The 13,160-nt window shown below is 35.6% G+C and overlaps 1 protein-coding gene across 7 annotated transcripts in view; it reads right to left on the bottom strand.

The window, feature by feature from the left end:
• C11H3orf67 (chromosome 11 C3orf67 homolog) overlaps positions 1-13,160 on the bottom strand; it is a 65,128-nt gene that overhangs the window by 39,636 nt on the left and 12,332 nt on the right. For 5 of the 7 annotated variants that reach the window (XM_021409037.1, XM_021409033.1, XM_021409035.1 and 2 more), the window contains 2 exons: positions 3,204-3,318; positions 1,946-2,102 (listed from right to left, as the gene is read on the bottom strand). In XM_021409037.1, coding sequence (XP_021264712.1) covers positions 1,946-2,102; positions 3,204-3,318 — 272 coding nt within the window. Of the gene's footprint in view, positions 1-1,945; positions 2,103-3,199; positions 3,319-5,844; positions 12,558-13,160 lie in introns of all 7 variants that reach the window. The other 2 variants (XM_021409039.1, XM_021409040.1) reach the window with 2 other exon arrangements.

The raw sequence follows: 13,160 nt of genomic DNA on the forward strand, positions 1-13,160 counted from the left end.
TCTTGCAAATTTTTGTGAGACTACATTATAATAAGCTAATGAATATTACCCAATTTTCCTGGAATAAGAGGAAAACATAATTCCAAAACTAAACACAAATAATGGGTCAAGAATTGAGTATCTCATAGAAAAAATCATCTGTCTCTACATACATAAGTATGAGGACATACTTATTTAGCCAAGATGAATACTAGCTGCTATTTTTTCACCAAGCCCATACATTTTTTACTACAGTAAGACAACACATAGTAATAAAAACAACACAGGTAACCTTTGGATTACATGGTAACCAGAAACTAGGTGTATATCAAGCTTAGATGCCTCAATACCACAGGGCAAAGGAGATTAATTCTTCTTCCCTCTCCATCTAAATGATCTCATTCAAAAATACTTTTCCAGTATGTGTGGTTTCTCCTTTCTACTTGCTGTCATTTTAAGAATACAGTACACAGCATATACAAGCTACTACAGAAGAGTAACACATTACACCTTGAGAACACTACTCCCACCGAGGTTAAAGTAAAGAACTTGACTGTCATGACAAGTTACACTGTCACTGCACTCAGTGGAGCTGAACTGTCCCAGTCATCTGATAGGAAAAAAAGCTTTATCAAATCATGACCATTAACTGAAAATTAATTAATAACAAAAAACTTCTGTTGTTTTTCTGTAATTGAGAATGAAGTATTGTGCTATTTTTATAAAGCCAAACCTTGAGCTGAAACCTGATTTGAAGCCTCGCCTAGAGAAGGAAATTCATAAGCATACAGAAAATACTAATGCCCACCAGCTGTGTAATAATCATAGAAATGATAATCCAGTAATTAAAAGTGCAATATTTTACCATGCATACAGTTCATTAAAGCTGTCTACTCATTATGTTAACTATGTTTTGGAATTCTGGAACTCATTTAGACCGTTTATGTACACTTCAAAATCTGTTTAGAATGGACAAGAGAAAAAAAAATGTGCTGATGGAATTAAATTAAATTAAAGCCAGTGACGCCTCTCACTGCAGCTTCCACTGAGAATTTACTGGATTTTCTCAGTAGTCATTTAGCAAATGAATATCTTTTCCACGCTCACAAAAAAACAAACAAAAAATAAGAGTAATCACAGTGTTCACATACTCTCCCTTATTGTTTTAGGTCTTCCAAATGCAAGATGCATTTTGTTGCATTTACAGTCCCACTAAATGTCTCTCCTTCGGAAACCAGATCCCTTTTTTTCTGGTGTTTCCTTTGGAAGACACAAAATGAATGGAACTGCATTTCTGAATGCTGAACTAGACCTATTATCTTCTAAAATAAAAAAATGTCAGTCGTGCTTTTTCAATTCCTCATCTATTACTGCAAATTCCAGTGACGAATGAATTTCTCTCCCTTGCAAAAAAAAAGATACAGCATTCTGATCCTACTTTGGAGACCAGTAGCCTTTGACCAATATCCTGCTCTATTACAAATATGATCTTTAATTTTTCAGTCCACCACCACCATTACTTTCCCAGTGAACAAGGATACGTTAGGATAAATGGACAAAAGATTGCAGACAGGTATTTATGATAGTTTCACACAATGCTGTTTTGTTCAAGTTTTGTCTTGGAGTATTTAAAAAGAAATCCTTCAGCAGCAGCTAAACTCTGAAACAAAGAAAACCAGCAGCAGCCGAATGCCCTCTTCTTGGCCCAAACCTGCCTTCTATCAGAGTAACACCCTGTCATCAAAAAAGTTCCCTATTTGATAAATCTTGTCAGAATTTTTAAAATATAATACTTTTAATGAAGCTGATCTGAAGTCCAACATGTACAGATTTACTACACTGCCCTGTCACTTTAATTTTCAGGTAATCAGATAATCTTTCAAGCTGCAAATCTGAAGACCAGAAAAGCTTTTAATTTTATAATATAAACAGCTACGATTAAGATGACAAAGTAATTATAACGCACCATTTTCTTCAGCCGTATTTTGAGGCTTGGATTTTAATGTGAAGATCTTCCTCAGCTTACAGTTAGCTGAAATAATAATTCCATCCAAGGACTGGAAGATGGCTCCTCTGAATATTTCACTAGTGAATGCTACCAGGTCAATACACATATTGCACCACTAGAAAGAAGAAACAACATTATTTAATGAAACCCAAATGCTAACCACTGCAGAAGTGAATTAGTGTACAGTTCTCAATAAGTTAAGCCTTGGTGGAGTATTAGATCCTCACAGGCTGTGACCCACAGTGCATAACATTTTGATGTTAAAAAAGATGTTTCTGTGCTTGCAACAACTATTTATAGAAGCAAATCGCTACGTACGACCTAGTGACTGCCAGTTCAAGTGAGCTCAGTTCCTCAGCACACCCACAATATGTTTTGCAGGTATTTCAAAATAAGCATCTCATGAGAAAGATATTTAATGAACGTTTTCCACTTGCATATTGCTGTTTTTTATAATACAGAGATGAGTAGCCACAGTATCTGTTTATGGACCATAATAAAATCCAGTATATTCCTAGGAAAAAATAAGTTTTGCATAAAGCCAGTAATATTAAACGAGAACTAACAAAATATGTCTTCCTGTGGCTTTATGTCTTCCAGATAGAGCCTGAGATGTTTAAGAAGAGCTATGCTCACACCTGTGTTTCTAACAGCTCTTCTAAAGCAGTATTCAAGACTCAAGTTCTTACAAGGTTATATGGTAACCTCCCAGGTTTTCTATCATGACAGGTATTATCGTATGCCGTGGCTGGGTGTGGGAGAAAACAGTGGGGAGAATGTGACGGCTATTGTTTTATTTCATCAGTTTGATATACAGTGTTTGATGTATTCTAGAAACTGGAGAAACCTGAAGCACATGAAAGTAGTCATCAACTATAATTGACAGCTGCAGCTCCAGCAAATGTTATAAAAGGTCACTACAGGAAAAGGTACGTGTGAACAGGAGCACTATAAAGAAGAATGAGAGACACAGGGCCACAGGCTGAATCGACAGTAAAAGTGACAGATAAACACATCACAGACAGTATTAATCCTGGAGGACAGAAGCATTAAGTGGCTCTGATACCATCCAGTAGATGGGACACACACATATTGTGAATCAACTGTGCTCTGAAGCAAGCAGTAATTTCAACAGGTCTGTAGACTTATACAGAAATCCTTCTGATAAAAAAAGTCTGCTCAACCGTAGTTATAAGAACGCTCCCCAAGTACCTACTATTTGGCGCTTGATCATAAACAGAGGAATTTTTGCATGCAGAGGGGTTACAGACAACTCCTTGTGGACTGTTGATAAATATAATCTTCTTTTAATATTTCCTAAATCAGTTATCCTGCAAAATAAAAGCAGGAGAGAACAGGATGGATCTTTGTCAATTCAATAACCCAGTATCTTTAGCAATCACAAAAAACCCTATTATTCTTATGCAGAACCTTCTTGTCAGTGATAGCAAATAGAGAATTTAAGAATTACTTTTTACAAGATGAGTAATGAGATTTCTTTCTCAAATTCAACCTTGGTGGCTATATTCCTGCATATGTAAAATCACTTTACATGCTAATTTTATTTCAACAGTCTACACTCTTTCCTAGATTTCCATAGCCCTTTAGACTATGAAAGAATTCAATTTGTTTGAAGTGAGAACCCAGTAGCCTTTAATAATCACACTTGTTTCTTCCCCTTAAGCTTGTGTTATCTTGGGATACACTGTCACCTTCTAACTAGGAAAACATTATTTGCTTTCCTTTCCTGAAAAGAGCCTCTGTCATTTTACATAGACTCTTTGTCAGCTTAAACATAAAACCGTCTGTTCATTTCACTTTCTGAGCACACACCTTCCAATGTAAAACATAATACAGAAGTGCATTGTTCACTATTCAGGTCATCTCACAATGACACTAAGGACACTGAATTTGAACGTTTCCAATAGATTTAGACCACAGCCATGATCGCAAATACTAGGTTTGCTTTCAGCTGATAAAGAGACTGCTTATGTTCTGCTTTCTTCAAGTCCTGTGAGCCGCAAAACGTTGATACTGCCCCACACCACCACTCTGTGCTACTGAACAACAGACTTGAAAGGCTGCAGTCTCTGTGGGGAAATCATGATAAATTTTCTTATATTTTTGAACGACCCCATTTTTAACAGATGGGTATTTCTCTATAATTAGCAGCCCCTCTGAGAAGGTGACAAATAATTGCAATAAACAACTTTCTGTCACTATTATTATTTTTTAAGTAATTACTCAAAAATAATTATGGTTTAAATTCTGGGCTGGTGAGACTTTAAAATTGAAATTGTGAGACTACCCTGTAGATTACTTTTTTTTCTTTTTTAAACAAAAATATTTTTAATTAGTAAGGACTACCTGCTGCTGAACTAATGAAATGCTGTCACCCAAAATTTGCTGATAAACATCCTGAAATGTTCTCAGGATTCCTGGGGTCAAGTGAGAACGGCATTAGCTCTGGTGTGTTACATTTTACATCTATTTTTGGCAGTTCAAGATTTCAGCGAAGGACAACATTCAGAACAAAACACATTGCAAGTAAGTGAATATCAGAAGGTTCTGCTAGATAAAAACATGGGAGTTCCTTCTATTTTCCCACTGATGTTGTGAACACCACACAAAGTAAAAGAGGTCCAGAGGCTTTCTGGAACTTTCTGGATCTTTGCTCTCCCATTTGTAGCCTGATTTATCCATTCTCATAAGACTGGTTGGTGAATCAAAACAGAATGGAAGAGTCTACTAGCAGTTTCTTTTGGGAGATCAGTAGTTCTACAAATAAACTGCATGCATCTCAAAAAGAGAAATTTCACTTCAGTGCCAGAATACAGCATTACATCCTCAGCACTGCCATCCACAGGAAATTTCAGTATCAGCTGCACATATATTCATGGATGGATGGATAATACCATCAAGCTCTTGAAAAATGCTTTCATCACAAGATCTTACAATGGTAGCATTGTGAGCTTGAGTTTACTTTTGATGAAACTGGGGCAAAATATGGAATAATTCCCCTAAGATCATTAGGTTGGCCATACAGCTAAACTTGTGCCCCAGATCCAGGCACAGCTCCATCCATCACTCTGCTTCTTGTATACACTATGCTGAAAAATCTAGGGCTGCATTTGTCAGAAACTCTCCACTCTGTTCTAAATCTTGCTGTTCAGAAGTGCTGTGCAACTGAGGTGCCAAAGAATTTCAAAGAACAGGAGTAGTGGTTGTGTGAAACACCCCTAATGTCTTGGTTATGCAGGCAGCTGAGCAAGTAGATTGAATCAGGTAGTTGCACCACCAAAACAGAAACACTGTTCTCACTGAAACTCAGTGTTATTTGCGATGGAGAATGTTGATTTAAAAGACATCATGACAAAACAGTACCAGCCTGAACTTAAACCATGCGTGCCTCCAAATAAATGGCAAGAAAAACTTTATTTCACATTATAATATTAGTTCAAGAAATATGTTTAAATGTCATAGTTTATTTTTATATGATTTTTTTTATCTTTCTCCCTCCTGAAAAATATTAGGTACCTTTGCAGTAAAAAGGCTATTAGTAAATGTACAGCTTAGTTACATTCCAAAGTGCAATACAAACATGATCATTTAGATAAAAATATGCACATTTATATCAAGCTCCAAAATATCAATCTAAAATAAGATGCTTTTTGGTGATGGCATGTGTGCTATAAAGAAGCAGCAAACCCTAGATATATAGTTATAAACACACCTAAAGAAGTTTAAAATATTTTATAAAAATATTTATATTCTACAGTAGAAATCAGGTGAAACATTTGAAGAAGGGGCAAAACTGATGAAAGAAGATGGTCTTAAAATTCTGTAAAATAATTTACCTTCTGGGAGAGTAAAGAGGATTATTCAGGAACTGGTAAAACTTACAGACTCTTCAGTTACATTGCTTCTTGATTTTCAAAGACATATTAAAAAAATCCATATAAGAGTTAATGTATTTTTACAACATCTGTGTTCGAGTATTTATATCTAAGGGTCAGACGTGATAGAAAAGTAATGAGACCATGTTGAGAAAAATGAGGTAGTCAACAGGAAAATCAACCTCATTTATAATAATATTCCTGTGATCAGCAGGTGCATAACTCTCCCAGCTATGGCTATTAACTGCATTCATTTCACACTTAACATCTACATTTGCAAACCATTTGAAAGTAAAATTACCTTCCAATTCAATTTTCAATTTTATTTTATATATTCTACTTTGATTGACTATTCTCCTCACAGTGGTAACTATAGCCAGATTGCAAGTAAATAGTAACAACTACCCAAGAGTATAGATAAACTCATCTTCTCAGATTACCTATTCACTTTGCTGTATGTATAATAATTTATAACCATTTGTTAATGTTCAATTCAAGGCTTAAAATGAACTTAGAAAAAATGACGTTGGACTGTTGAAGAAATGCTTCATTTATCAGGCTCACTTGTTCTTAAAATGAAAGTGTTTTTTCTCCTCATAAATGACTTAACCTGAAAGTTTACCAAACAGGAGAGTGGGTATTTCATTAACGTTGCTATGCAAAAAGCATACAATTGCCACACAATTTATTATTCATGGAAGTTTCCACATATTCTGGTCAAAATCCAGGCAGAATTCTCTGGTAAATTTTAACTATTAGTATGTTAGCATATTAGATCTTAGTCATCTTTGATCCTTTTTGTCTATAAAAGTGATGTTCTTCATAAATACTGGGTAGTACCAACATCTTCCCATTTCAGAGGCAGAAAGAGCAAAGGAATATCAATGGTTTTGTGATTTGCCATGGTCACAGATTCTTCAATTTGCTATTTCAGGAACAGTTTCTATTTCACTCATGTTTTACTTTACATGCTACTTGTAAATTGGTCTTGTGGGAGATACTGAGCTGCTTGCCTGATAGTCTGAAATCCAGAGCACTGTATTTTGCCATCATTAAAACAGTTACATTGACAATCAATGAAATATCTACAAAACAAAAGATGAAGAAGATTTATATGTCACCTAGGCCTAGAGAGTAAGTTGCGAAGAACCACCTTTCATTTGATATACTGGAATTTTCCATGTTGATAATCATTTGCTGGAGACAACTATGGGAAAAAAAAACACCCACTAAACTCATCTTAAACAGTATCCATAAGAAGGCAGTACGATAGGTGTCAGGGTCATCAAGAGAGAATTAGGAAATCTGATTGCTAGAATAGAAATGCTTTCTAAATATAAGCAATTATGAAGAATTGGTGACTCCTGAGCTCTTTCAATAAGATAATCGACATATTTGCCATCAATTCCCCAACTCAAAGAATGAGCTGGTATTTTCAGTGATCAAGAATAATTTGTTGTGACAGTTTCATTACTCTTAGAACTGCACACATTCAAAAAAAAAAAGAAAAAACCCAACCCAAAACATTCTGGAAATGGTCACTGATACTTCTAACATGTTCAGAAAACTTCTATTAATATGTTAACATCTTGGTTTTGATATCACCTCATCTGTGTGGCTCTTTCTCTCTCAGTTTCGTAATAAATTCTGTTTATGGTGTGTTCTTCTGAAACACAGCCAACTCTATCAACTCATTTAGAAAACTGTAACTCGAGAAAATGGTTTTTGATTTCTTCAGCAAAAAAAAATAAAATATATATGCATATATGTATTAATAAGTGGAAAGTTTAGTGCCAATATCTTTCCCAGAATCAAAACAAATTACCCTTACCATGCAGCTATTTATACCTGTAACTAAGTCTGTTGTTTCTGTTATTCAGTTTATTGACTGTTATTCTGTGTGCTTTCTTTTTCATTCCATAAACGTATCTATTCCAGAAAGCCAATCAGTCTTTCCATGTTTAGGAAGAAAAGGTTATATTCACACCTGCTATATGTATCCCATAGATCTCTTAAGTATAGACAAATTTATCGCATTTAATGCATTTATTCTAATTATTGAGTTATATGAATTGCTAAAAAGTCTGCCCATTAAAAAGACAGAACTAAATTTTCTTGCTAACACCAGATCATGTTATTTACTTTATTTGACATATGAACACCCTGACGAACAAACTCTACTAGCCAAACTGTATGGGAACTGTTAGGTCATGTCCTGAACCAGTGATTGAGCACCTGGTGAAGGGGCGTAGCCAGCCCTGGGAGCACAGGTGGAAGCAATTTAACTGTGCTACCCTGGGTCCACCCCTCCCTAACCTCATTTAAGGGCTGGCAGCTGCAAGGGAAGTATGTCCACTTGGAGATTGTCTCTTTTGGAGTATTCAGTGAGTCCTGATCCTTGGAAAGGGGTAAGTGATTCCTTCTTTATTACTGGATTGTGACTGCTGCCTTTCTTGGTTTTAAAAACAACCGTGTCTGCTGTTACCTGTCCTTACACAACCACACACAGAATTTAGTTCACTCCATGTTACTTAAATGGATACAGCAGCTAAAATACACATAATTAATGTTCTTTATGGTAAAGTCTTAAAAGACAGTTATTTATTCTGTAGTATCACAGGACATAATGTAACACCATGTTTAGATATACTCCATTCATTAAATCACATACTATGTGATAGGTTAAAAAGGAATCAGTCCCTAACAAGTTAAAAGTTAACAAAAGAAAACATCTCTCCCATCAGTTCCAACAGATCCAAGATATATTTAAACAAAGTGATACTAGTCAAAATAATTATCTTTGGGGTATTTTTGGAACTTTGAAGAAATATTGCAATACGAAAAAATACCGTCCATGGTCTTAGATGGATGTGAGGTGTTTCTGTCACCCAACTTGAGGAAGAAAGAGGCAGAACCAGACAGACTGATGAATCATTGAGTCCAATGTGCTAAGCTAAATGCATTGTGCTATACTAAATTAAGATTGTCTGTAGCTACCCTCTCAAAAGCAACTATACAAGCTGCTCATTTGCACGCTCCAACAGTAGCTGTAGTAGATCAGTAATTTCTTTAACACTGGCCTTGGAGCAACAGCCTGATGAAAGAATTCTTTTTTGTGACAGCTGTTGAATTCATTGTACAAATTCTGTCCAATCTGAGTTTAGCAGGCAGGTAAGTGTGTGCTGGTCTGAGGAGAAAGCAATATGTGATTTCTGGAACAAGTCTGAGAAATGTATTTTTGTTTGTAATACTGTTTTTCTTGTCTTTAAATAAATGGTAATGCTGGATAGTCCATTAGTGGGCCTGAAGTGATCAACCAAAACTAAACTCAATACTAGGAGTGAGAATTTTTTTCCAAAATACTTATTATTCAATTACTTATTACTTAAAATGTGTCTTTTCTTTTTAAGAAAAAATAAACTTATCTGTAGAAAGATTGACTTATTTTAAGAGTGATTTTTCTAAATTATATTTCTAAGTGAAGTCCATTTATCTTAAAGACTGTCTGTATTGCTGGTAAATGAACCTTATTAGCCTGAGGATCTTAAGTTGGCAAGTGCCATTCCTTGACAGTCACTGAAGTGGCCAAAAGAACCAGCAGAGACTGCACATAATGGCTCTGTTCCAGCTGATGCATGAAATAAGAAAGCAAAAGACAAAGGAAAAAAAAATTCCACTTTACCTGTCGTTCTTAATAAAACCTGTTCAGCAGTCACCTGCTTTCCCATGCTGAGTCCTCCTAGCATGCACACTGTGATTTGGAAAATATTGGTTTAAAGCATTAACTGGGACAATGAGACCTATATGGGGACAACTACTCTGTAAGGCTGCAAACCCTTGAATCACTGTGCACCTCACTCTCATCTTACTTAAGATCACTGAGTCTGTCTGTCAGATTACAACTTTGCCAGCAATTTTCTTTATAGGTAAACAATCATTATTCCTTCACTTTTCGAACTGCAAAAGAAAAAGGGTGGGCTCCATAATAAATTCATTTCCAGTCAACTGAAATGACAGTTTGAGGGGTTGACACAAGTAGATTTTCAGACCTCACTGACAGCCTCCTTAAAAGAGGATATTCTAACTGACCTTGATTACTTTTTTTCTGTCTTCCTGAAGCATTAACTTGTCAGAATGCTCATAGTTTTCTTTGCCACTGCAATTTGAAAAGACACATAATCCTTTGTAATTACACTTATTCGAGTGCTGTTTCTTCTACCTACGTTGTAGATAAATACAAACTTCTCTTGTTCTTCCTTCAGCAGTTCACAATCTTTGTAAGCTATTCAGAACCTGACAGTTTATGTATTGTTCAGAAATAGATATCAGTCTTCTCTGTTTTAATTATGTCAGGATACGACCGCTTATTTAACATAAACTTCCTCATAAGTTATTATAAAAGCAACTGTCATGAAAATAACTGAATTGACAACACTCAACTTCTTTAGCCACCTGGATCTCCAGGTGTGAGGGATCTCCTCAGTGTTTCAAGATGTGTATTCTGCCCCCCCATCCTCATTTCTATCTTTCCAACAGTGGTAAATGTGTCCATTTACAAACAAACTTTGAACCCATAGTTTTTAACTTATAAAAAAAATAAGAATTATTTTCACTTCTCTCTTTCAATAACTGGAGAAACAAGAAATCGCCTGCTTCAAAAATATTCTTGTTCTCTGGCTGCAAAATACTTGAGGGGGAAAAAATCCAATGAAAGAACCTTCTGCACAAATATGTTTAAAAAACAGTCTATAGCTATTGAATGAAAACAGAGTTTCAATGTCTGAGAGAGTTCTGGCTGAAGCATGTGTCAGTTTCTCCAAGAAAACAATTTTGTATCCATGTGTATTTGTTTAACCTACACTAAAAATCACAAATTCCCCTTTCAATACCTTTCAGAGAGATAACTGATTCACACTGTGCACAGAGGGGGGTACACATTCAAATACTGAAAGACAGGCTGCTGAAGAAGATCCAGTATTACCCCCCTAAATGGTATGCATACGTATGAACTGAAGAAGGGCACAGAAAAAGAAAGGTGTTAACGAAAATCCAGATGGTCTAAAGAGGTATTGCAGAAAGATGATCTAAGAATTGAAGTGCTTTTAATAGGCACATCAAGAACAAAAACCTTTAGGTAACAGATCTTGAGAATTGTGGAGGAAAAAGAATGGGTGCTCTATATACTACTGAAGAAGTTCAGGGAGCTGAGGAAAACAGATTCTTCTAATAGGCAAGTAGTAAATCTGGATGCTTGCAAGCTTTAGGAAAAAGCTCAAGCCTTTATCCTGACTAGGAGGAAGAAAAATAACTATCTTCTTTCAGAACAAATGCCAGTGTAACTACTGACATATTTTTAAACTAGGACTGTGCATTTCGTATTCAGTTCTATAATAATTGCACAAATCCTTTTAAATCTGACAAGTAGAATGCTGCTCATTTGGAATATATTTCCCAAAATACCATCCGTGCTGTGCTGTTGCATCAGTGAAAGCGATGACTGGAAGAATGATTAAAAAATAAGTTGTTTACTTGCAAGTATATGAGTTAATCTCCACAGTAAGTTAAAGAATTTAACATCTCTAAAAATGTTTCTGTATTTCATGGTTGGTTCACAGAAAATGCAAGGACCAAGCCTTATTCCTGCTAAACATCAGAATTTTAAATGATCTCACCAGCTAAATCTGTTAAATGAAGTTTACATTCAGCCTCCTCCAAAAATTTCAGTATGGTTAGAACAACATGGCAGAACTAGCACACATCCTGCTCCTGATTTGGAAAGGCTAGACTAACCTTTGCAAGACTAACCAAGATTTGTATTTTTTATTGTTCTGTACCTAAAAATATGCTGGGTCTTTAAATTAACATGAATAATTTATCATATCTGTCACCAAAGCTAAAAAGATGACTAATTATTATAGCATGTAATTCACATCAATTCGAGCTATTATGGTGTCTGTGAATAAATTAGCGATGTAAATAAAACGTAGTGAGTTCTGGTCACTGAAGATTTGAAAGTAATAAACTTGTATTTACAAAAACAACAGTTTGAAAAAAGAAACAGGTTGCGACAATCTAAATTCTACTAAACTGTTCACAAACCTTGCAATAACATCTATTGTGAGCAAGTACAAATACCTTAGTGACGTGGGCTTTTCATGCCCTTTTCACCTGCAGGATCCCCTACACGTAGTTAGCTAAACTTTGACAGAAAACTTCTTAAACCTTAACGCGTATGTTCCGGCATTTGAAACTCTGAGTTCTCATTTATTTGCTAAATCAAGAGCATCTCTTTGTGTTATAAACCCCCTAAACATTGAACAAGAAACAAGCACCTGCCTTAAATTTGATGAATTACAAAAATGTGTTTTTAAAAAAATCAGATTTAAAAATACAAAATCTTAACTTTAAATAACAGAATGTAAGCCCTGTATATGGGGTGGAATAGCCCCCCACATCAGTACAGAAGGTTTCTTTAAACATAAGGGAGGAAAAAAAGTATTGTAAGAGTGATTGAACACTGGAACAGGCTGCTCAGATTCTCTGTGGAGTCTTCATTCTTGCTGAGACTTGTAACCTGGACTAGACCATCTCTGGAGGTCTCTTCCACCCTCAACCATGATCTGATTCTGTGAATGGCTGCAGCCTTTCTTTTTATTTTTCCTGCCAGCTCATGGCTGTGAGGAGAAAATGAGGGAAACAAACCTTAATATCTTCATGAACCTGTAGAGAACTGCGGAGAAACCAACTGTGGGAGTAATTCCCCTAATGAAATCACATGAGATGAAGGAAAACGATTGTTATGATTAAAACAAACTTGCCATATATTCCAAAAGATCTGAAGAAGAGTAAGTATCAATAAGGCTTCAGCTGAATTTATTTTTCTTGTCAGAGTGGGGAAAGATATGTATATCTATTTAACAGTTGGACAATTGTTAGTTTTTTGGTATCACTGGCAAATTTCACTCCTACCTTCTTCCAAGTTGCTACCCAGAATGAAGCAGTACTATAATGGGGACTGACCTCTACTCAGTAAATATTTATTAGCATCTGGACAAGAGTACTGTCCTTCCATCACAACACAGTTTTGCATCCAAACTGTTATTCACAAAGAATCCTGTCCATAACAGATTATGATATTGGCTTTCTCTGCAGAGTATTTTGACAGGAATGAGTTAGAAATGTGTATAAAAACAGACCTGAACGTGTAATTGTGTTGAAGCTTTGTTATTGCATTCTTCTATCCTGTCTGGATGCCCAAAAGCAGAATTGAGAAACCT

The sequence above is a fragment of the Numida meleagris genome, chromosome 11 (assembly GCF_002078875.1).
Source record: "Numida meleagris isolate 19003 breed g44 Domestic line chromosome 11, NumMel1.0, whole genome shotgun sequence".
NCBI classification, from domain to species: Eukaryota; Metazoa; Chordata; class Aves; order Galliformes; family Numididae; genus Numida; species Numida meleagris.